Here is a 24,728-nt window from a genome sequence, read left to right as displayed (position 1 = left end):
ATTAGAGGCCACATGTTGTAGGGAAGACAGATTTCACAGATTTCATTCAGGGATTAACAAAGCAATAACAATCTTCAAGAGGAAAACATAATCCAGAATTACTACAATATATTACCTAAAATGTTCAGTATTTAACAAAAAATTATGAAACATGCAAATAAGAAGGTATGCATATCTCCAAATGTTGCTTTTATCAGACAAAGACTGCAAGGTAGCTATTATAAATATATCAAAGAATTAAAGGAAACCATGCTTAAAGATTTAAAGGAAAGCATGACAACAATGACTTCATGAATACAAATCACAACAAAGAGAGAGAGATTAAAAAAAGGAACAAATGGAAATTCTGGAGCTGAAGAGTATGGTAACTGAAATTAAAAATTCAGTAGATGGGCTCAACATAATAAATGATCAGTAAACATGAAGATGGATCTGTATAAATTATCCAATATGAATAATGGAGAGAAAAAATATTAAACAGAAATGAACACAGCCTCAAAGGCCTATGGGACAACATCAAGCATATCACCATACACGTGATGGGAGTTCCAGAAGGAGGAGGAGAAAAAAGAGGAAAAGGAAGAGATAGGGCAGAAAAAAATATTTGGAGAAACAATAGCCAAAAACTTTCCTTTTGTTTTTGTTCTTGTTTTTTGTTTTTTGTTTTTTGTTTTTGTTTTATTTAGAGATGAGGTCTCACTATGTTGCCCAGGCTTCAGTGCAGTGACTATTCACAGGCAAAATCATAACATAGTGCACTACAGGTCAATCTCTTGGGCTAAAGCAATCCTCCTGCCTCCACTTCCCAAGTGGCTAGGGCTACAGGTGCCCACTACTGTGCCTAGCTACCAAATTTAATTAAAAAACAAAAAACATTAGAGATCAAAGAAGCTCAATGAACCTAACGTAGGTTAAACACTAAGAGATCTATATTCACACAAATTACAGTCAAAATGTTGAAAGCTGAAAACAGAGAAAATCTTAATAGCAGCACAAGAAAAACAATTCATCACATAGAGGGAAACAACTCGCTTTTCATCAAAAACAATGAACACCAGAAGGCAGTGGAATGGTATATTCTAAGTGCTGAAAGAAAAATAACTGTCAGCCAGGAATTCTATATCCAGCAAAACTATTCTTCCAAGATGAAGTAAAAATAAAAACATTTCCAGATAAATGTAGTCTGAATAATTTATTGCCAGGAGACTTATATTATGAGAAGCACTAATGGAAGTCCTTCAGGCTAAAGGGAAAATAAAGTAACACCCAATGGTAACTCAAATACAGAAGAAGAAATAAAGAGCACCAGAAATGGTAAATATGTGAGTAAATACAAGAGCCTCTATAAATATATTTTCCTCGCTTCCTCTCTTAACTTCTTTAAAAGATGTAAGATTACACAAAGCACTTATTATAATACCAATGTTGGTTTATAACAAGTGTTAGGTTTAAAACATATATAGGTAATATATGACAGTAATAGCACAAAGGGGGAAAATGAGTTATATTAGAGCAATGCTTCTATATTTTACCATAATTATATTTTGATAAGCTAAGATATACATTGTAATTCCTAGTGCAATCACTAAGAAAGTAACTCAAATTGTATAGTAAAAAATTAACAAATAAATGTAAATGGTACGCTAAAATATTTATTGATTTAATACAAAAGAAGACAGTAAAGAAGGAACAGAGGATCAAAAAATAATATAAGACAGTCCAACCACATCAATAACCACATTAAGATGTGAAGGTCTGGCATGGTGGCTCATGCCTGTAATTCCAGAACTTTGGGAGGCCAAGGTGGGTGGATCACTTGAGCTCAGAAGTTTTGAGACCAGCCTGGGCAACATGGTGAAGCCCCATCTCTACAAGAAATACAAAAATTAGCCAGGCATGGTGGTATGTGTCTCTAGTTCCAGCTACTTGGGGAACTGAGGTGGGAGGATTGATTGAGCCTGGGAGGTCAAGGCTGCAGTGAGCCATGTTCACACCACTACATTGTAGCTTAATGACAGAGCAAGACCCTGCCTCAAAAACAAATTAAATAAATAAAATAAAACATGAATGGACAAAACACTCATTCAAAAGGCACAGTGATAAGATAAAGCAAAAAAAAAAAAAAAACCATTAGATGCTGTCTACAAGAGACATACCTTAAATCTGAAACACAAACAGTTGAAAGTAAAAGAATGGGGAAAAGATACACTATGCAAACTATACCATGAGAGAATTTTCCAGAATTGATGAAAAACATGAATCCATAGATCTGTGGAGCACACACATGAACATATCATAGCAAAACTGCAGAACAATAAAATCAAAGCAAGATCTCAACAGCAACCTGAGAGAAATTAAAACTACCTACAAAGACAATCAGGATGATAGCAGACTCCTTAACGGCAACAACAGACAGATGACAAAAGAATATCTTCAAAACACTGAGAGAAAATAAATGTTAAGCTAGAATTCCCACAATAAGCTAAACTGTATCAAACAGTATGGGTAAAATATATTTTTTGTTAAAGTCCAAGTTTGCTACTAACAGATATTCACTGAAAAAATTACCAAAGAATATACTTTAGGAGGAAACAATGAGATGTCAGGAGGTAAAGTGAGGAGTAAAAAAGGTAGAGATGTGAGTACATACAATCAAGAGCTAATAATATAAAAAGTAACAACAATAATAGAGACTAATTTGACGGGTAAAAAGGTAGAACTAAAATACTGGGCAATAAGTCCACATAAGAAGGGAAGAAGTCAAGAAAATTAAAGTGTCCCAAGATCACTTAAGTATTTGAGGTGACGGGTATGTCAATTCACTTGATTTCATTATTCCATATTGTATTCATAAATCATAACATTACTTTGTACCCCATAAATACATACACCCACAATTTGTCAATTTATAATAAAAATTAAAAGTAAAATAGGCCGGGAGCATTGGCTCATGCCTGTAATCCCAGAACTTTGGGAGGCCAAGGCAGGCAGACGACGAGGTCAGGAGATCGAGACCATCCTGGCTAACACGGTGAAACCCCGTCTGTACTAAAAATACAAAAAAATTAGCCAGGCGTGGTGGCGGGCACCTGTAGTCCCAGCTACTCGGGAGACTGACACAGAAGAATGGTGTGAACCCAGGAGGCGGAGCTTGCAGTGAGCTGAGATCATGCCACTGCACTCCAACCTGGGCGACAGAGCGAGACTGTCTAAAAAAAAAAAAGAAATTAAAATAATAATAATAATAATAAGTAAAATAAATGCTGAAAGAAATCAGAGAAAAACTGAATAAATGGAAATACATCCAATATTCAAGAATAATAATACTTAATATTGTTAAGAATACAATACTCCATAAATTAATCTACACATTCAGGGCAATCCCTTCAAATTCCCAACTATATTTTTTAGAGAAATCAACAAGCCTACCCAAAATTCATGTGTATATGCAAAGGAAACACAAAACACAAAGCAGTCTTTAAAAGGAGTAACAAAATTGTATAATTTCAGCTTACCAAAATCAATCCTTACTACACAGTTACAGCAATCAAAGCATGTGGTAATAGCATAAAGATAGGTTCAAGCAGACCAATGGAATAAATTTTAAGGTTCATTAATAAACACATGCATTTATGGTAAATTGGTTTTGAAAAAGGGGCCAAGAAATTTCAATGAGGACAGAAAAGCCTTTTCAACAAATGATGCTGGGAAAATTGGACATCCGCATTCAGTAACATAAAGCTGGACCCCTAACTTGAATCACACACACACACACATACACACACACAAATACACACTACTCAAAGTGGGTCATACATCTAAATATAAATGTTAAACTACAAAATTCTTAGGAGAAATATTAGAGTAAATTTTTGTGATCTTGCATTAGACAAAGATTTCTTAAATATTACACCAAACACAATCAAGAAGAGAAAAATTGATGAATTATGCATCATCAAGTTTAAAATGTTTTGTTCTCCAAACAACAACATAAAAAATATAAAAATACAAATTACTGAATAGTAGAAACCACTCCAGCTGACACCTTGGTCAGATTTCTAGCCTCCAGAATTGTGAGAAAATAAATTTTTGTTGCCAAAAAAAGAAGAACAAGAAGGGAAGAGGTCATCAAAATCAGAATGTCGGCCAGGTGTGGTGGCTCATGTCTGTAATCCCAGCACTTTGGGAGGCCGAGGTGAGTGGATCACCTGAGATCAGGAGTTTGGAACCAGCCTGGCCAACATAGTGAAACCCCGTCGCTACTACAAATACAAAACAGTTAGCCAGGCGTGGTGGCGCACACCTGTAATCCCAGTTATTCGGGAGGCTGAGGCAGGAGAATCACTTGAACCCGGGAGGCGGAGGTTGCAGTGAGCAGAGATCTAGCCACTGCACTCTGGCCTGGGCAACAGAGCCAGACTCCATCACAAAAAAAAAAAAAAATCAAACTGTCCTATGGTCTCTGTATTGTTCAGGAGGAGCACAGAAAAAACTGTCAGCTTCAGACGTTAAGTCAAATATGCATATGAAAATTATAAGGGTAACCACAAAGAATAAAATAGAATATATAACTACTAAACCAGTGTGGGATTTGGTGGGGAGAAGAATAAAGAACTCAAACCAAAAGGAGGCAGCAAAGGAGCAGGAAAGCATCAGTCCAAAGGCAAGATAAATAGAAGGCACAAAATAAGATGACAGAAATAAACCCAAGGGTTAGGGCTAGGGTCATCACACTACCCTAGGTTTAGGCCAAGGGGTAATCACAGATAATCCGTAATCACAATAAATATAAATGTACTAAACTCTCAAGCAATTATCAGAATGGATATAGGTAAAATGTAGCTATAACTATTTTCAAAAAATATACCTGAGACGTAGACAAAAAGCTTTAAAGTAAAAGATGGAAAAAGGTGTTTTAGGCAAATACTAAACAAAAAAAAAATAGACTTAAGAGGAAAAAAGTATTATGAGACATAATAGGGTGACATCTCTAGTGCTTTAAATTTATTTCATCTTCTATAAAGCAAGAATAAGAAGCCATACCTCCAGGCTAAATATGTCAAGTATATGTGATGTTAGATAATGCAAAGTGCTAAGAAGAAGGAGAAAGAGCAGGAGGAAGAAGACGGAGAAGACCTCAACAATGACAGTACAGGGAAGGGGAATAGGAAATGTTGGAAGAGGAGCGTTAAATTAAAATTTTAGGGCATTTGGGAAAAGACCCGAAGTTAGGAAGTGATCCATGGGAGTGGCTGGGAAGGTGACATCCAGGCAAAGGTAGTGGCAAATGCAAGGGCCCTAGGGAGTCTAGTGTGGCTGGAGTGGGAGGGAGGGGAACAGCGTTAGGAGAGGAACTCAGAGGCAGCTCCACTCCAGTGAGGTCACCAGGTCATGCAGGCCTTGAAAGCCATGGTTAGGTTCTTGATGTTTACTCTGAGCAATGTGAGGGTTTTGAACAGAAGAGCGAGTGTGATTATAATTTTTAAAGATCATGTGGGCTGTAATGAGAGAGGATGAAGTGGAGCAAGAGCAAATACAGGAGACCAACTAGAAGGCAGTGCCATCGTCCAGACAAAAGGACATGGTGCCTGGAAGAACCGGTGGCAGTGGAGATGGTGAGGAGTGGTTGGATCCTGGATATATTTTAAAGGTGAGACCAACAGGATCAGCTGAAGGATTGGAGGTGAGTTGTGAGAGAGAGAAAGTGGTCAAGACTGACTTCAGGCTTTTAAACCAGAGCTTCTAGAAGGATAAAGTTGCCATTATCTGAAACGGAGAATTCAGAGGATAGAGCAGCAACTGCGGCAGCGAGGGGCAGGAGGGGATTGTGGAGGGTGTGTGTATCAGCAGTTTAGTTTTGGACATCTTAAGTTTGAGATGTCTACTAAACATCCAAATGAGATTTCAACACACAGTTAGACATATATGCCTGGCATTTACAGGAGAGTTTGGGCTGGAGATACACATTTGGTAGTCATCAGGCTCTCAGCCATGAGCCCGGACAAGATCACCTAAGGAGTAGGTATAGAGAGAAGTCCATGGACTGAGCCCTAGAAAACTCCAGTGTTTAGATCCTGGGGAGTTATAGAGGCACCCAAGACACAGACTGAGGATAAGCAGCCAGGGAGGGAATCTAGGAGAATGTAGAAGGTGTGGTGTCCTCCAAGCCAACCAAGTAAAGTCTTTCAGGAAGGAGGGAGTCTTCATGTTACATGTGGCTGATGGGTGTTACATGTGGCTGATGGGTGAGGTAAAATGAGGGCTAAACATTAACTCATGGGTTTAACAACATAGGCTGGTCTGATGTAAAAAGAGAGCTGTGCCAATCAGATTCCCTGGTTCAGGCAATGGAACAAAGGAATACTGAGAGACTGCAGCAGTGAACAATGAGAGCCAATGTGGACAGTCTTTTGCATTGCATTTTTTCCCCAGCATACAGTAAAAATAGCTAACCTTTATTGAGTGCTGGCTATGTGCCAAGAACACTATTATGATGCCTATTTTTAAAAAGGGAAAGTGGGGCTCAAAAAAAGTCAAGTAACTTGCCCCAGGTCACTCAGCTGGTAAGTAGCCAAGCTGGAATTCAACCCCATCTCATGTGTTTAATCACTAAACACTGCTGCTTCCATCTAATTAAGGGGAAAGTCTACGCTTAGATATGGAACTCACATTTATAAAATGCCATTTTCAGGCCAAGTACCTTGTGTTTGCATACATTTTCTCACTGAACTCTCACAAAACCCCTGAAAAATAACTGTCCCTACTATTGCCATTTTAAAGATGAGAAACAGAGGTGTTGAAAAGTAAGGTCTCTTGCTGGTGGTTCCTCAGGACAGAGAGGTAAGGTGGCAGAATTCAGGCCCAGATCATGTCTGAGACTGCAGCTTGGCCTGCGCCCTCTCTGTACAAATCAATCCTTTTTTTTTTTTTTTAAGATAGAGTCTCGCTGTGTCGCCCAGGCTGGAATGCAGTGGCACCATCTCGGCTTACTGCAAGCTCTGCCTCCTGGGTTCACGCCATTCTCCTGCCTCAGCCTCCCGAGTAGCTGGGACTACAGGCACCCGCCACCACACCAGGCTAATTTTTTGTATTTTTAACACGGGGGTTCACCGTGTTAGCCAGGCTGGTCTCGATCTCCTGACCTTGTGATCCACCCACCTCGGCCTCCGGAAGTTGCTGGGATTACAGGCGAGAGCCACCACGCCCGGCCAATCCTACCTTTTACATAGGGGCAAGGAGGGAGCAATCGGGCCTGTGAAGAGACCCAGGGCACTGGCGTTGCCCTTACAAGCTCATCACTTTGAGGACACTTGGTGGGTTTCAAGGCTGTGATTCTCTGAGACTCCCAGCCTGAGTCAGCTCCAGGAGTCCTAAGGCAGGTTTCCCAGTTTCCCCAGAGCCAGGCCTGAGCTCTCTCCACAGGCCGACCCTCTGATTTTAAGTCCTAAGCTGAGCATGGGACTGAATCCCTTTTTCACTCTTTCCTCCAGGCATACTGGGCCTCTCCCTACCTGTCCAGTGGTGAGGGAACGGCTGTAGCCAGGGATGGAGCTCCGGGGGTGGATCCGGGGTGGGACACAGCAGCTGGAAAAGGGCAAAATTCCGGAGTCAGAACAGTGGACTGCTAGGAGGTGGGGGAGGGGAGATAATAGCACTGGGGCCCCTGAGCAAGTCCTATTCCTCAGAACCCCCAAAGAGAGATCCCTTAGGAAATCCCGGGTAAAGAGACTCCCAAAGAGGCACCAGAGAAGGACTCCCACGAAGATCCTCCCTTTACATGGAGTGGAGTGAGATACCCCAGTTGAAACCTAAGCAGGACTACCTGACTGGCACCCACTCTACACACATCTCCCGCAGGAGTCCAGCATCAGCCTCCCCACCCCGCACCCCCCGACCCTCCCTGTCCTTACTTGATCCTGGCCTGGTCCACACTGGAGGAGCGACGGGTGGTGAAGCGTCGGGCGACTGCTTTGGGTGATGTCTTGGGGCTGCCGTCTGAGTCTCCGCTCTCCTCATCCCCCATGGCTTTGATGTAGCTGCCGCTCCGCATCCTACGGCAGGGGATCTCCCCATCCTTTCCACCAGTGGGGTAACCCCCCCAGTCATCTTGCGGCACCTGCAGGAACAGGGGTCTCTGTCTCTCAGACATGACCCTAGTAAATCTAGAGGCCAGGACTCTCCCCACTGCCAGCGGGAGATGCCCTGCCCTGGCTTGAACAGGCACACTCAGGTACATGCAGAGGCAGAAGGGGAGGTAGGGTCTCAGGCTGTCCGCCTCCCTTACAAGAGACACCTCGTCATCCTCCACAGACCTTCTGCACTTAATTAAGGGCCACCTAGAGAGTCTGAGGGAGTGACATGGCAGGCGTCAAGCGGTTGATGATCAGAGGCCAAAGTGACCTGTGTCAATCCCATGCCCGGCAGTCAGGCATCACCTGACCTCAGTCAACCTTCTACCCCTCCTTCTCCTTCATCCTTTCAACCTGCTTACATTCCAAATCCTCTCTCCTTCCCCGCTGTGGGGAGCCACAGAGGGCTCCATGCAGGGGAGTGACATCAGATTTGTGTTGCAGAAAGAGCTCTCCCACAGTCCAAACAGAGGCTGGATTGTGGAGGGCCAGAAGCAGGGCAGAGGCTCAAGTGGCGAGAGGACGACCAATTAGGAGGCTGATGCTGTTATCCAGGCAAGAGATGATGAGGCCTAAATTAAGACAATGACAATGAGGGGGAAGAGGAGGAGATGGAAATGAGAGGTGTTAAGGAGCATCAGTGAGCCTGATTAGACGTGGGGGATGAGGGGGCGGGAGGAGTCGAGGATGACTGCCAGGCTGCTGGCTGAGGACCTGGGGGAGGGTGCTGCTGCTCACTGAGCCATAGAACCCCAGAGAAACAAGTTCGGGGAAAGGTGGTAGGGTCGGGGTTGAGCACCTTGAGCTTGGCATAGAACTGTTGAGCAGGTGGTTGGATGTTTGGTTCTGGGATTCAGTGGGAAGATCGGGGCTGGAGGCGGACATGTGGGAGTCATGGGCGGCAGCTGAATCCATAGCAGTGAATGAGACAGCCCAGGGGAGAGAAGAGAGATGAGCAGAGATCCACTGACATTTAAAAAGGGACTGTGAAGAAAGGAAGAGGAGCCTGTGAAGTCACCTGAGAAGGAGTGGGCCGAGGGGTAGGAGGGAAGTCAGGAAAATGCCATGTCATAGAAACAGGAGACATTTCGAGAATAAAAGGAGTCGATTATGTCAAATGCCACAGTGCGTTCAGAGGTTAGTAACTCAGGTTCGGGAGTTAGAAGATCCATGTGCAATTCTGGCCCCATCACTTGCTGGATAGGTGAACTTAAGCAAAACGGATTAACCTCTAAGTGTCAGTTTCCTTGTCTGCGAGTTGGTCATGATACTTATGCCTACATCAGAGGGTTGGTGGCAAAGATAAATGAGCCAACAGAGAGTTTCCAGGACATAGAAAGTGCTCAATAAATGGTAACAATTATTATAGGCACCGAAAAGTAGCTTTTGAAGATAGCTCTCAAGAGATCATCTGTGGCCACTGCCAGGGCATGTCAATGACAGGGAGTGTGGAAATCAGACCACAGTGAGGGGAGAACTGAAGGGAAGTGAAGAGTAGGTGTCTATGCTCTAAGAACTCAATTATGGAGGACATGGAAGGTGGGATGGGGCTGCGGAAATATTTTTTAGGATGCAAGCGGCTTTGGACATGTTTTCAGAATGATGGAAAGAGCCAGTAAAAATAGTCTTTAACCTCAGAAGGGAGAACAGTTCGGGGATGGAGGGGGTCATGATGAGATGGGCTCAAGCCCTGGAGGAAGGATCAGCCTGGGATGGGTGGTCCCAGCTTTTCCTATGAGCCAAGGAAGGGGACGAGGGTGGCTGGGAATCTGGATGCGTCTAGAGAGATGCTGTCAGGAAGCTGAGGGAGTCCGTGATGTCAGCCTACACTTCGGAAAATGAGGTGTAAGTGAAGACGTGGGGGAGAGGACTGGGGGAGGTAGGGAGGATTTAAAACACTTGTTGTAAAGAACAGGTTAAATGGGGTAGGGATGGGAGCTCCAAAAGGGGTAACGCCTCAGGGAGAGCATAGGATTCAGGGGAAAGGTGGAGACTCTGGGGATGAGATGGGGTCCCTTGAAGGAACCCACAGGGAGGAGCAGGGCTCTTCAAGGGGCTGGGGCTCAGTTGGATGATGGGAAACAAAGAGATGAGGCTCCATAAAGAAACAGGGGCTCAGAGTGGACAGAGGGATTCTGGAAAAGGCTTAAGAGAAAGCTGGTATCCAGTGGGAGAAACAGGGCTTCAACAATCAGATCGGGAGTCCAACAAAGACACGTGGCCGCATGGGGCCAGCCTCCCCTGCTTTTGTACCAGGGGAGTGTGAGGCTGTCTGGAGGGTCCCTATAGCCCTTTGGTTCTTCCCCACATGGGCTCAGACTTCCCAGTCCTCAGATGCCCTGGAACTCCAGACCGGAGGGATCATTCCCCTTCCCCATTCTCTACAGACAGCAGCAGGCAGGTGGAGAGAGACAGGCCAGCAGATGGGAAGGCCACATTGCAAGGTTCCCACTCTAGCCACTGCAGAGCTCCTCGCTCCTCTGCAGGACACTGTGAGGTGCATGTTAAAAAGGAAGCCCCCAGGGAGGTCAGGGCAGCCCTGGAGAAGCAGCAGGGAGCAGCGAAATGGCAACAAGTCTTCAGGGATGGCAAGGAATCGGCTATGGGGGAGAAAGGATGGGTGCTGCCTCCCTGGAACCTTCAGTTCCCAGCTTAGAGCACCTCCCTACCCAGGGAGGGGGCAAACCAGGCCAATCCAGAAGTCCCTTCTTGCTTGCACTGTGGCCCTATGTGCTCCCTTGGGCCTTCATGAGTTCTCCAGGAGAGCCCTAACTTGTGCGCAACTTTATCCAGCAAGGCCAATGTCCCACAAAGACACATGCAGCCTCTATTCTCCACACCTTTGAACATGCTGTATAGTCTCTTCCCAATACACCTTTAGCCGGCACTCAACAACTGCAACTCCTCCACTGAGATTCAGCTCAGGGGACATTCCTCACCCAGGTCAGTGAGGTGTCTCCTCTGTGTTCCCAAGATGCCCAGGGCTCTCTCCTATTACAGCCTCATCACACTATATTCTATCTGCTTCCTTGTCTATTCCCGCTCTACACTGTGAGCTCCTCACAAGCAGCATCTGTATCTTCATCTTTGTATCCACGGCACCCAGGAAACGCTCATTGAATAAATAGATCTGTATCAGCTATGTGGAATGCGGAAATACACTGGACCTCCAGAACTTGTATTGACTTTTTCTCCTAAAATTATGGCAGGACTTAAGAAAACCATGTGGGCTGGATGAGGCTGGGGTGAAGGCTCCATAAAAAGTAGGAATCAGAGCTCCTGGCCTCACCTGCAGAGACCATAGAGGTGGTAAGACAAGATGAGAACAGCATGCCAGCTATCACCTGCACCATCCACTCCCAGGAGGCCCTGCCTGAATTGTATCAGGGCTGAAACCCAGTTTGTCCCCCAGCCTAGGAAAACACGAGACACATGAAACTCCCAGGACCCCTCCACAGCTTCGGCTGTCCCACCACAGGTACCCCGGAATGACAAACCTCAGCAGAGGCACATTCTAGAAATAACTGATCTTCATATTCAAACATGTGGGCCGCCCAGATTATAGCAGAAAAGAGGGCTGGAGAAGGCTTTGGGGCAGGAGAACTGCTTTCCAACTGCCGACCTTCAATCTTGAGAGCGGCTACAGCTAAGGTGCACCTCTCTATCCTGTCCACTGCCTGCCCTTAACTTCATTATGCCTCCAACCTCCTAAGACAGAGATCAGCACAGCCTGTCCAAAACAGTAGGTCAAGGGGAAGTCTCTAGGGACAGACACAGCATTAGAACAGAAGGGCCCCTTCATTGCACAAATGGGGAAAGTGATGCCCCAAAGGAGCTCAGAGTGACCCAACGGGGCAGGGCAGAGAATCCCTGCACCCAGGCCCTCCATCACAGGGACAGCTGGCTCCCACCCAACCCTTTCCACTGCTCCCTAGTTGACAAGACTGGTGAAGGCTGAGGACCCTGTTCCCCAACCCCAAAAAAGCCTCACCTGCAGATAGTGATAAGTCCTGGCTTTGGCCTTGGTCTCGGGACCCAGGAGCCCCTTGCCTGGCCCGGCCCCCGGGTATCCATCCCGGCCCTGGCTGACCATCATGGTATGCCAGGCACTTCGCTTGACCGACTGTCCATCCAGCGACATGGACATGCCAGTGCAGGCAAGGCAGCGGCCTTCCGACCCGCCCGAGCGCCCCTTGAAGCTCAAGTCCCGGTAGGACCCATCTGGACCCTCCAGGCAGAAGGGACCACCAGGCTCCCCAGGGGGCCTCCCACCCGCCAGGAAGCCGCTATCACTGTCCAAGTTGTCATCGGAGCTCCACCAGCCTGTGGACTTGGCCTGGTGCCGCCCATCCCCCTTGCGGTCCTTGCTCTTGCTCCTCTTGCCGTGCCGGGACTGGTGGTGGTGGTGATGGTGGTGGTGATGGTGGTGATGGGAGGTGTGGGGGCCCCCGGAGCCCGGGCCAGGGTAGCTGTCTCCTCCAGAGCCACCTCTTCCCTCAGCCTTGGGCCCATTATAGTCCCGCTTCCCCGGCGCCTCCAGAGAGTGGGACTTGGCAAAGAGCTTCTGCACAGAATGAACCAGGTGCCGGATGCGGCTAGGGCTCTCGCTGCGGGGCTCTGGGGCAGTGCCAGTCCCTGGCGCTGGCCCGGGCCCTGCCCCTGCTGGCCCTCGCTGGTACGGTAGTGTGTGGAAGCCATCTTGTTGAACTGGCAACTGCTTTTCAAACTGATCCAGGAGTGTAGGAGGCAGGCGGGGGGCACCCTTGCCCTGTGGGTGGCCCACACAGTCTTCACAGGTGTCGAAGGGGCCCTGGCCAGGGTACATCCTGGGGAAGGTGCTGCTACCCCCCCCAACCCCGGCCCCCGCTGGCCCTCCCTCAGGGCCTACCGACGGCCCCTCACTCAGGCTCAGGGGCCCTTCAGGAGAAATGTGTCCCAGGCCAGCTCTCGGGGCACAGAAGCGGGGCTCGGTGGAGAAGGCCTCCCTGGAGCCCAGCAGGTATGGGGCCCTGGCAGCAGGGCCCACGTCCATATGCTGTTGGTCAGCAAAGCGGGCTGGGCGGGGATGGCTGCCTCGGTCGCCATGGTAACCCCTCATGGCCTCAGCAAAGGCTCTTCATAGTCTTGGGGGCCAGGCCCCAGGAACCTCCTGGAAAAATAGAGAGAAAAGGTATTTGAATTGAACAGCCCTCTTCACCTAAAACCATCTTTTATTAGGCATCCTTGTCTCCCTTTAGGTAATACATATCAATTTATTATGATTAATCATACTATCCTCCCACAAATGGACTAAATATCCTTTAAATGGTCATAATAGACGTAGACACTCAAGGGCACAAAATAATCCCATCATTCAATGAATGCTGCAAATCTGATAAATGCTTATTCACAAGAGGATATTCCCTCAGTCAAATGGGTTTTTAAATGTCCTTAGAGACTGGACACAGTGGTTCACACCTGTACTTCTAGCACGTTGGGAGGCCAAGACAGGAGGATTGCTTGAGCCCAGGAGTTCGAGATCAACCTGGGCAACCAAGCAAGACCCTGTCTCTACAAAACAATTTTTTATATTAGCCGGGTGTGGTGGCACATGCCTGTAGTCCCAGCTACTTGGGAAGCTGAGAAGGGAGGATCACTTGAGCACAAGAGCTCAAAGCTGCAGTGAACTATGATTGTATTATACCACTGCACTCCAGCCCAGGCAACAGAGCAAGACCTGGCCTCTAAATTTATATATATATATGTATTTGTTTTTATATTTGTAAATGTCTATTAATAAATATTTATAAATGCATATATATTTTTATATATACATAGAAATATTGTTTTATATACATATATACACATTTATGTGTAAATATATAGATATACTTTGCGATGTGTGTGTGTGTGTGTGTGTGTGAATATATCCTTAGATTACCAAAAACAAAAGCATACCCAGGGAGACATAAAATATTCAAAGAAACCAGTCTTTAGGTGAACTAGCTTTTAACAAGCTGGCATTAGGCAAATAGATCCACAGCCACATCTCTATCCCAACCCTGCCCTACACCACACTGTTGCAAGAGCCAGGCCTCAGGGTCACAGCTCCCAGCTGCTGTGAACAAAGAGAACACTGGACCCAAATCTACATATCCAGCACCATCCCACAGAAAAATTCCTCCCCTTCCTTCCACACCCTGTGCATTCCATCTGGCTGCAGACTCATTCTCCCTCCCCTGTGGACTGAAATAAGGAGAATCTGAGATGACTCTTCCTCCTTCCTCTTCTGGGTTCCAAATATGTCCCCTATGAAATTACCCCTTTTGCCTTTTACCCCCACCCTCCACTCCCATTCCACTGGAGGGGAATCATGAAGGAGGAAAATCCATAAAGAAGAAGAACAGCGGCTCCACACAGTAGCATCTGAATCCTAAACTAGGATTGGAACCCAGGAGTTCCTCCTCCCAGGAACAGAGGGAAGGCAAGGCAGGAAAGCGATGGAGAAAAAACTCTGGAACCAGTGCTCCTGGCCCCCATCCCAGGCTTGCCAAGGCTACAGGACAGAGAGGTCAGCTCTCAGCAAGAGCTGCCTCCAATCAGGACTCCGGGAGCTGCCAGGATAGGAGCTACGGCAGGAGGGAGTGACAGCAGGAGGGACAGGGACAGAGGAGCTGGCAGACGGTGCCCTCCCTCATCCTCGACCAGGCTCCTGGGCCATCTGCTGACTAGGAGGGATGACAGCCTCAAAGGCTCCAGACAGCAGCACCTCCGAGACTCATTCTCTTTCTCCCTACCACCACCTCCCCACACCCACCTTTCTTCTAGATCCTGCTCACCCTTCATCTCCTACTATTTCCCAAGTACTCGCTATATACAAGGTATTGTGCATACCTGATATTCTCTGATCTTACTGAAATCTTGTAATGCAGATATTATCCACACTTACCCATGAGAAAATTGAGCTCAAAACGGTGAGGTCACAAAGCCAGTAAGTGGATGAGTCACTTTGAATCAAGATTCAAACCCATTATTCTGGTATGAGAACCTGAGTCTAATCCCCGTCTCCCAGACTCTTCTATCACTCACCATCCAAGGTGTCCCATCCTTGATGTCAGGATCCCCACCACCAGGCAGAATCCTAACTTCAGAAGGCTCAGGACCACTGAATCCTGATGGAAAAGAAAAGGATGGTAAGCAAAAGGGGAGAGACGTTTTCCCACAGTCCTCGGAGGACCGGTCTCTGGCCCTGACAGCTTCCCTTCCCAACTCCCCCAAACCAGGACTGACTGGATCCCCCATGATGCAGAGCCTTTGAACCCCCAGGGAAATGAGGTTGGCTTCATTATGCAAATGCATTCAAATGAGCTTACAGGTTGGATTACCTCCAACTGCAGGTGTCTGTGGGATCTGTCCATGGTGCTGAGACACTGCATTTTTTTTTTTTTTTTTTTTTTCATTGCCCTCAAATATGATTCCATTCCACAAACATTTATTGAACAGTTACCATAAGCAAGAGAGTGAGAAGTGTATAGAGGTGATTCAAGAGTGGTCCCTGTCCTCGAGGGGTTTATAGTCTAACAGGGGAACAACTTCTCACGTGACAGAGTTATTTCAGGCCACTTTATTTTTGCACTAACTGTTCCCTCCTCCTAGAATTTCCTTTCATCCACCTCAAAGCCCTCCCCCTGGCTAACACTTACTCATATTAAGCCCCACCTTCCCTTAAAGACTTTCTGTGCTCTTATTCTAGGTTATGCTCTTTATCAGGCTTTTATAACACCCTGGGTGTCCCCATGAAAGCAGCTATCACACTGCATTGAAAATATCTGTTTCGGTTTCTATCTCCTCACCTAGAATGTGGTCTTCTTCAGGATAGGAACCAAGTCCTATTCATCTCTGGATCTCCAGCACCTAACTCAGGGCTTTGCCCAGAGCCAGTCCTTAATAAACATTCATTAAGTAGATGAATAAATGACTATGCTGGAAAGAGGTACCAAAATGTTAGGCTACTTCAGATGAGGATGGGACAAGATTCAATAGAGGGCAATCAAGGAAGACTTCTCAGAGAAGAGGATGTTTGTGATGGAGTACAAGATGTCTGTGTGTCCCATACACATAGGTGATGGGGAAGAGAACCTACCCAGTGGAGGAAACAACAAGCACAGAGGGAAGATGTGTGCAAATAGGGAATTCTAAGGGGTAGGCTCGGAGAGTTCTGGCAGGCAGGAAATGGCAAATAGTGGGAATAGGAGAGAGAAAATCAGAAAGGAAGACAACTCTGAAGTTTGCAGCAGCCGTGACTGGAAGACTAATGATGCCATTATTAGACACAGGGACGTCAGGAAGAAGAGCTAGCTTTGCAAGCGTGATTAATAGTAGTGGAAGAGGCACAGTCAGACATCAGGAAGAACTTCCTGACCCTGAACGATGTGAGACAATAAAGAAGATTGTGGTTTCCTAGGAATCTTCCATAGAGGACAAGGTGAGACATACCCAGCCCCTGGCCCACCCTAGAGCCTGGACTGTAGAAGCTGTTGGTTACCCTGCCCAAAGAGAGACTAGGGTGACCTCACGGATACCAACTGCCTGGCTCTAGATGACAATTATCTTCCATTGCCCTTCTTTGGGGAAACAGAGGGAATATCAGATCAAGATGGCCTCTCAAATAGTTGTTGAAAAAGCAGCTGGAAGCATCTCTCTGCCTTGGAAAGAAGACAGAAAGACAGCCTGGTCCTTCATCCATGTCATTCTCTTCCCTCTTCCTGCCCCAGGCAGGACCCATATCTGAGACTCACAGCACAAAAGGCCACTTTGGCAGAAGCCCAGACTGTCCCATTTGCTCTGTGCGTGGTGACATCAAGCTAGAGCCTCACAGAACTTCCCAGGAGTGGACATTCCCAGGTGCCCCTCTGTCTCCTGCTTCACACAGGTGCTGCTGGCAAGCTGCTCAGCTTTCATCAAGATCCTATGAAACTTCAGCCCCTCTGGCATCAATCCATGTTCTCCTTGCTCTTGTCTTGGAGAAGATGGGCCCTATAATTGCTGCTCTCCAGACAGATCACCCCTCAACTCCTTTACCCAGATCCTACAGGGCAGCCCTGTATAGTGGAAAAGCACAGGTCCTGAGACCAGAACGTATGTGACACCTGACGTAGCAGAGGCGGCCTACCCTCTCTAAGCCTCAGGATACCTGCTCACCTATCTCCCAGGATTTCAATGAGTATCAAATAATAAAATCACTCTTACAAACTCTAAAACATTAATACGTGTAATCCCTCATGAGAAGACTTTTTTTGGATTTACAAAATCCCCAGAGTCCGAATAGTAAACAATATAATCAAATCCAAATTACTGGGAGCAGGAGATACCCAATTTACGGATTTTCTAAAGAAAATATTTAATTAACAACTGGCTTCCTCCTATATATTATGCTTTATGATCACATTCCTCCCCCCACATCATCCGCCTTCACTCCATTACTAAATAAAATCAATGGGAGGGAAAAACAAGTGAGGAAGGGACTAATAATTCAATCCACCACCATGCCCTATGGCTTTTGCTTCCTAAAAAAAAAAAACAGATGTGCCATTTATTCCATATCCACCCAATCACTGTTGGCTGACTCGTTAAAACTCATTCCCAGCCTCGTTGTCCTTATCTCGGCCTCCTTTGTAACTAGAGGCCACATGATTCCATTTTGGCTAATGATATATACATGGAAGCATGATGACGGTTTCTGGGAAAGATTTTGCCTTTGTGACCAAAGGGGTAGGATTGCTAGTGCCATCTTTCCTCCCCTTATTTTTGGCTTGACTACAACCAGAGCTAGGGCCGCTATCTTGCCACCACAAAAGGCCTAGAGAACTGCAGAGATGTCAGTTCCGGCATCATCGGGCCATGGAACCAACATGAACAGTTGCTTTACTCCAGGTCTACATGTGATAAGGAATGCGCTCTTTATTTAAACCACTGTTGGCCAGATTTCCTGTAGTATTTGCAGCAGAAAGCACTGCTAATGAATCCAACTGTTCCTGAGAACACCATCTCCTGCCTGCATGTCTGCACATCTTCTCCTAACTGGTCTCCCTGCTTCCGTTCTTACCCTGCTCCAATCCAAATGGTCATCTGAAAATGCAAATCTCATCATGTCACTTCTCTGCTTAAAACTCTTCATTGGTTTATTGATGTTCTTAGGATAAAACGCCTTCACTTGTCCAACAAGGCCTGCAGGGTCTGGCCCTTCCTACTTTTCCAACATCCTCTCACAACATGCTCCCCTTGCTTTCTCTGCAGCAGCCAGGACAGTCTTTTGTCAGTCCCATGATCCCTCGCATCACGGGGCCTATTCTCCCTGTTGGGAAAGCTTTTCCTACCCACCTCTGCCTTGCTAACTCCTACACACCCTTCAGATCTCAGCCCAGTTGTTGCTTCCTCAGGGAAGCTTTCTCTGGCCTCCCTGACTAGGTCAGATCCCCCTGCTGTTTGCTCTCAAGGCACCATGTACCTGTCTCTTATATTGTTACCATTTTAAATTTGTGTGACTCCTAGATTGTCCGTCTCTCCCACTAGAATGTAAGCTCCACATAAGTGCAGGAATTTTATCCATCTTATCCACTGAATTCTCCCCAGTCCCTAGAACAATGCTTAGCATATGGCAGGCATTTGTTGAGTGAATGTGAGTCTACAAAGAACAAGATCCTTTCATTTATGATATTTTATGTGATTCCCACAACTATTCCAAAGGATAGATATTATCCGCCCCCCACCACCTTCCAGTGTACAGAAGAAGAAACTGAGGTTTGGAGAAGCTAACTGAGCTCCCCAAGGTCACACTGAGAGCTGTTGTCAAAGCCAGAAGTCAAATCCAGTATTGGCCGATTCCAAAGCCTTAGCTTTTCCCCTGTCTGTGTTGCCAGCCCAGAGAAGTCAAACTTATTCAATGCCATTCTGAAGTGGGCACAGTAATGGAAGTGAATATGTTTTTTTAAAGCAAACAAACAAATAAAAAGACCTCATCCATACATATCTCCCAGAGCTAACCAGAGTGTGATTTAGCCTTTTCCCATGTGTGGTGGGCACTGAGTTTATATCAAGCCCAAGGTCAGATTAGTATAGAATAAAGGACGCTCCCTGAAGTCCTATGACAATTCTGGGTGCTGGTGTTATTTTCCCATTTTTATTGCACCAAGTCATCCATCCACTATCCCAGGACACAGACAGCTGCCCAAATGGTGAACCTGGGGGCCGAGGGAAGTAGCCACTTTTGCAGTAGCCTATGGCTGGCTGGAAAATGGTGAGTGAAGGAGTCTGAGAGGGTGCCGTGTGTGACAAATTCTTCTCTGATGCAGCTCGAATCTATCTGGGAATGGAAGAAGTGGCACAGATGCCGTCACCAAGAAATTACCCAATTTAGCACCAACTACACAATCCAGCAATTAGTTTCTTAAACCGGAACTTGCTGGGGGCTGCCAGGCTGGCGGGGTTGTTGTTACAAATCTCACTGGGAAACCAGCTGTGTAATTCGCCAGGAGGTTGTCACTGCCCCAAGCAATTACCTTCCAGAAAAAGAAGGAAAATGGGAGAAGGAGTCAGAGTGTTTTCTCTCCCTCTCCACCAGGGCCCTGCCCAGCCAAATCAGTTGGTTTTCCTTTCTTGAGACCTAGGCAACTCACAAACTCCCTTGATTAAAGCAGTTGTTGGTGCGGACTCTGTCATCAGACTCTGTGGGCTCAAATCCCTTTCCACTCACTTACTGGCTGCGTGTACTTGGGTAGGTGATTCACCTCTCTTAACCTGTCTCCTCATCTGTAAAATGGGGATAATATTAGAGCCATAATAAAGGTATGAATGATGTAAGGTTTAACAAGGTAAAGCATATAAATCCCTTAGAACTGTCCCTGGCACATGATAAAGACTCACTAATGGTAGCTATCTTTATCATTGTTTCCTCCATTGGTTTACAGTGTGACATTGGGTAGGTCACTTAATTTCTCTGGATGACCATCTAAGACCAAAGATACTCACCGGGGGAAAAGATAAGGTGTTCTTACTCTAGATTGTCCACATCTGGGTACCCAGAGATCCAGGTGTGTTTGACAAAGGCCAGTATCTCAGCGTTTGGCACAAAGTGATGCCTTGGGCCAAGATGAAGACTTCAAAAGTCAAATTTTAGCCAATGCACTCCTTCCCCAGGAAGCTGTCTGGGAGAGCTACAAGCTGGACATGATGATCCAAACAACAGCAAAATGTTAGAGTTGTTCCCTTGTGAAGGTCAGCCCTATCCAATCCCCTCACCTGGAGCCTATGAGGTCATCCCCACACCAGTTCCAACACAGCAGAACTTCCAGCAAGTGACGCCTAGAATTCATTTTGCTGCTGTTGGCCTGGCTCCTCCATGCCTGTGATAAGCCATGTGTGTCCCTGGGATCCCAAAGTTTTAGGCTTTGTCTACCCACTCCCTCTCCCTGTGTTAACCAACCAGTATAGACAGGATTGTGCCTCGGTTTCTCTGTCCAGCCCTTCACACTGGGAGCCCTAACACAGAGCCTCTGACCTGCAGCTCATACCCCTGATTATTCAACCGTGCCCATGGATAAGCATCCCTCTGCCCCTCCGGCCCAGCCTCTTGTCTCTTCCTGCATCCATTTCTGCCTGAGCCCCCCTGACTGATTTGACACTGGCTTTGCCCAGATGCCTGTGGCAGGATCTCTGTAGTTGGGCTAGTGTCCTAGTCCCTGGCCTCCCTCAACCCCACTAGCCAGCCCTGTTGCTGAAGACTCGGCATGCCTTGTATCCAACCCCACTCCTTAGGACCCCAAGGGAAATCACCTCCTTTTCCCCTCACTGCCCCAGAAAATGGAGAAGGAAGAAGGGGGAACAGAAAGGAAGGAGGAAGGCCTGCCGTTTTATTCATTCATCTTTCTTACTTTATTTAATCAACTCTTCCTAGAGGCTTAGGGCAGAGATTTTACAGAAAATGGGTTTACAGCTCCAAAACACTCGAGCCATTTAGGCAGATACAAGTCTAAATCCATCTCCTGACCCATTGGACAGTGCTCGGCCTGTGAATAACCCACACTACCTATAATCTCTTTGAAAATCCCACCTCAGGGGGCTTTGCACTTGATGTTCTCTCTGCTGGAACACTCTGCCCCAGATATTCCCATGGCTTCCTCTGTCTCAGAAGAGACAGAGAGGCCTACCTGATCACTCACTCCAACTAAAGTTGAGCTGCAACCCTGGGTATGCTCTATATCACCTGCTTCATTGCCCTCAGAGCACTGATTGCCCTTTGAAATTATTTTATTTGTCTATTGCATGTTTATAGTTTGTCTCCCCATAGTAGAATATAAGCTCCAGAAGGGCAGGGACTGTGTCTGTTTGTTTGCTGCAGCATTTTGATTGTCTAGAACAATGCCTGCCACTAAACTGTGTTCAAAAAATACCTATTCTGTGAATGAATGTTTTCCCTTGCTGCCCTCACCCAGTCTGCTCCTATGTACAACGGCCCACAGAAAGGACCTCCACTCCTTTCTCTTCAAAGGCTTTGGAGAGTCCTGGAGAATCTAGTATTAGAAATCCAGCCTCTACACCCAGCCTTGTTCATGATGTTTGTCTAGCCACTATGCTTAGCAGGTAAAGATGGTTCTTTTCCAGTTGCATCTAGGTCTCCCCCAGATATGTCCCTCTGCATAGCTCAGGGAAGGTAGTGGAGGGAGAAGAGAGAATAAGAAGGAAAAAGGTGGCCCTCCCCATGCTGCAGAGAGAAAGAATGAGGCACAACTTTCAGGGATGGGCTGCAGGAGCAGGGTTCGGGGTCTACCACCCAGCCCCACATAGGTCTCTTCACTCAGACTTGCTGGGCCCCAGCTCCCTTCCCAGCTAGGGTCATGTACCCAACAGGCATCGGAGGAGGTTCCTCCTCCTTCTCCAGGGCTGCCATAGGCCCTTTGAGACACTCCTTCATGCCCCCTAATTGCAGGCATGGCCAACTGCTTCCAGCCTTTACTCAGCTATCTCTTCCTTTTCTGTCAACTGAACCAATTCTTAGGCTGTGTTGCCTTATCATTTCCACTTTTCCCCTCTCCTGAAAGTCTCCAGGGGCCTTCTTTGGGGAAGACTGCACACTGCTGAGAGAGAGGACTTCTAGGACCAGAACTCCTCTAGGACCCTCATTAGGGGCAGCTGGTGAGCAACTGTGGCTTCTGCGTCTTAAGCTAAACTGTTTTGAGTTCATATCCCAGGTCCACCACTTACTAGACGTGTGGCCTCAAGGAAGCCTGTTTGCCTCTCTCAAGTTCAGTTTCCCCATTTTCAAATGGGAGCAAGAGTAGTCCCTTTCTCACTGTGATGTCACAAGGACTAAGATAATGCGGGTAAAGTATCTAGCATGGTGCTAAGGGTTAGCTATTGCTAACTAGGGAGAAACTACTTAAATGCATGAGACTTGGAGACAGGGAGAGATCTCTAGACAGCTTTGGGCAAAGGCTGTAACTATCCATACATGACTTGGTCTGGATCAGAAATGGGTAGCCTGAAAACTCATCTGTTTCATGCATGCAGGAATTTCTGTTTGCCTGGGCTCCTTTTGAAGACCTCCCACACCCTAAGCGTACCAAAGACAGCAGAGCAAAGACCTGGTAGCCAAAGACGGTGGCACCTGAGAGGACTAGAGGACCTTGATTTGCAGACTCCCACAAACCCCTGTAGCCAGGGGTTAGTGGTCTCTCTTGCAACTCCAGGGATCTGGAAGGGAAAGCCCAGCAACCTCATGGCTGGGTATTGGAAAGCCAATCATCCACCTCCATCCATTATGTCACAACCTACCTTTATGCCCATGAGCAATTTGTGTTATCTGCCTGAGCCTGTTTTCTCATCTGTAAAATGGGATCACAATACCTACCTCCTTAGCTTGTGGCAATGAGTAACTAAGCTGACCTATCCAAAGAAACTGCACATATGTCTCCATATGTTGGCTTCTTTTGACTTTAGCACCAAAGCACCTTCTTTCATTTGTATGTGATTTGGACTGGTGCTGCCCTAGCTTCCAGGATGTTCTACACCTGAGCCTGCCAGGGCCATCAAAGAATAGCAGGTAGGAGCCCAAGCCCATGGCAGGGGTCCACTAGGCAGGAGTTACTCAGCCTGGCCATACCAATGACCTTTCTTACTCTCTGGCCCAGGCATCTGGTCCCCTCTTGGTGTCCAGAGCTTGGGACTGCCTCCTGGATTAGCACACTGTCCTGTAAGCTCTCTGTGTGAGCTGGGACAGGGGCTTCTAGCAACGAGGCCTGAGCCCTCCTTCTGGGCCTTTCCCACAGGAGAGTCCAGCACAGGAAGCCAACCACGAAGGCTGGCTGGTTGGCTGACTGCCAGGTTCACGTCGCGGCACCTCCCACCCCTCAGCTCTGCCTGAAACCCTGCCTGACCTTCAAGGATGTCTATACCTCTGCTCTCTCTGGGTTTCAGAGAAGACAGCCAGGAGCTGAGGGACATAGCATGAGAGCACATAGAGAGAAAAGGCAGCACAGACTGCAAAACCCCTGTCCTCCCAAACTTAAACCCTCTGCTGCTGCACAGGTGTACTCTCTTCCAAGAGGCCTCCCCTAAAAGTGCCCTCCCATCAATCCCAGGACACCACAATTGCCAGCTCCTCTTGGGTCTCATACCTCTATTCCCCACAGTAGGGTAAAGAGTTGTTTGTAAGCTGTGAGCTCCTTGAAGGCCAGGATTCAGGGGATCTGTCTCTGTATGGACAGACATGGCATACAGTAGGTGCTCAGTGAGTTCAGGGTCAGCAACTGAGCCATTAAGGAGTGCCCCACAGCTGAGGCATAGCGAAACGGGGAGAAACAGGGGGGAAAAGGAAGGCAATGACTCCCTGCAGCTGGACCAGAACTCCCCAGCAGATAGAACTGCTCCAGCGTGATGTGGCTTTCCTAAAGAGGTGGGAGTGTCCCGTCCGGGGAGGCATGCAAGCAGAGGTTGAGGACTGCTTTGCAGGATGGTACAGAGTGCATTCAAGCACTGAATACATTGAATACATTTCAGACCAGACAACCTCTGGTGCCTTTCAACTCTGAAGTCTAAGGTTAGGATCCTGAATACCTACAACTGTCCAGGCCCAGTGTTAAGTGCTTTAGATGTTTTTCTTCATATAATCCTCACAACTATCCTTTGCAGTAGGCACTATTATTACTCCCATTTTACAGGTGAGGAAACTGAAGCTTAGAAATGTAAAGAAAATTTCCCAAGGTCACACAGATGGTGGAAGAAGGATTTGAATCTGAGTCTGGGTCCAGGCCTGACCAAGGCCCAGGCTGAACAGAACACTTTTATCTTTTTTTTAAATTTTATTTATTTATTTAGAGACAGAGTCTCGCTCTGTCACCAGGCTGGAGTGCAGTGGCCTGATCTCAGCTCACTGCAAACTCTGCCTCCCAGGTTCAAGCAATTCCCCTGCCTCAGCTTCCCGAGTAGCTGGGACTACAGGCGCCCGCCACCACATCTGGCTAATTCTTTTTTGCATGTTAGTAGAGACAGGGTTTCATCATGTTGGCCTGGATGGTCTCAGTCTCCCTGACCTCGTGATCTGCCTGCCTCAGCTTCCCAAAGTGT

The 24,728-nt window shown here is 46.9% G+C and overlaps 1 protein-coding gene across 2 annotated transcripts in view; it reads right to left on the bottom strand.

Annotated features, from left to right (window-relative positions):
• Positions 1–24,728, bottom strand: part of DLGAP3 (DLG associated protein 3) — a 68,396-nt gene that overhangs the window by 30,956 nt on the left and 12,712 nt on the right. Inside the window, exons 2-5 of one of the 2 annotated variants that reach the window (XM_024232653.3) lie at positions 15,198–15,280; positions 12,121–13,278; positions 7,911–8,116; positions 7,512–7,584 (exon numbers count right to left, since the gene is read on the bottom strand). In XM_024232653.3, coding sequence (XP_024088421.1) covers positions 7,512–7,584; positions 7,911–8,116; positions 12,121–13,227 — 1,386 coding nt within the window. In that variant the 5' untranslated portion in view covers positions 13,228–13,278; positions 15,198–15,280. Of the gene's footprint in view, positions 1–7,511; positions 7,585–7,910; positions 8,117–12,120; positions 13,279–15,197; positions 24,438–24,728 lie in introns of those variants that run through there. The other variant, XM_063713478.1, reaches the window with a different exon arrangement.

Source organism: Pongo abelii, chromosome 1, assembly GCF_028885655.2.
Source record: "Pongo abelii isolate AG06213 chromosome 1, NHGRI_mPonAbe1-v2.0_pri, whole genome shotgun sequence".
Taxonomy (NCBI): Eukaryota; Metazoa; Chordata; class Mammalia; order Primates; family Hominidae; genus Pongo; species Pongo abelii.
This window is presented reverse-complemented; position numbering and strand designations above follow the sequence as displayed.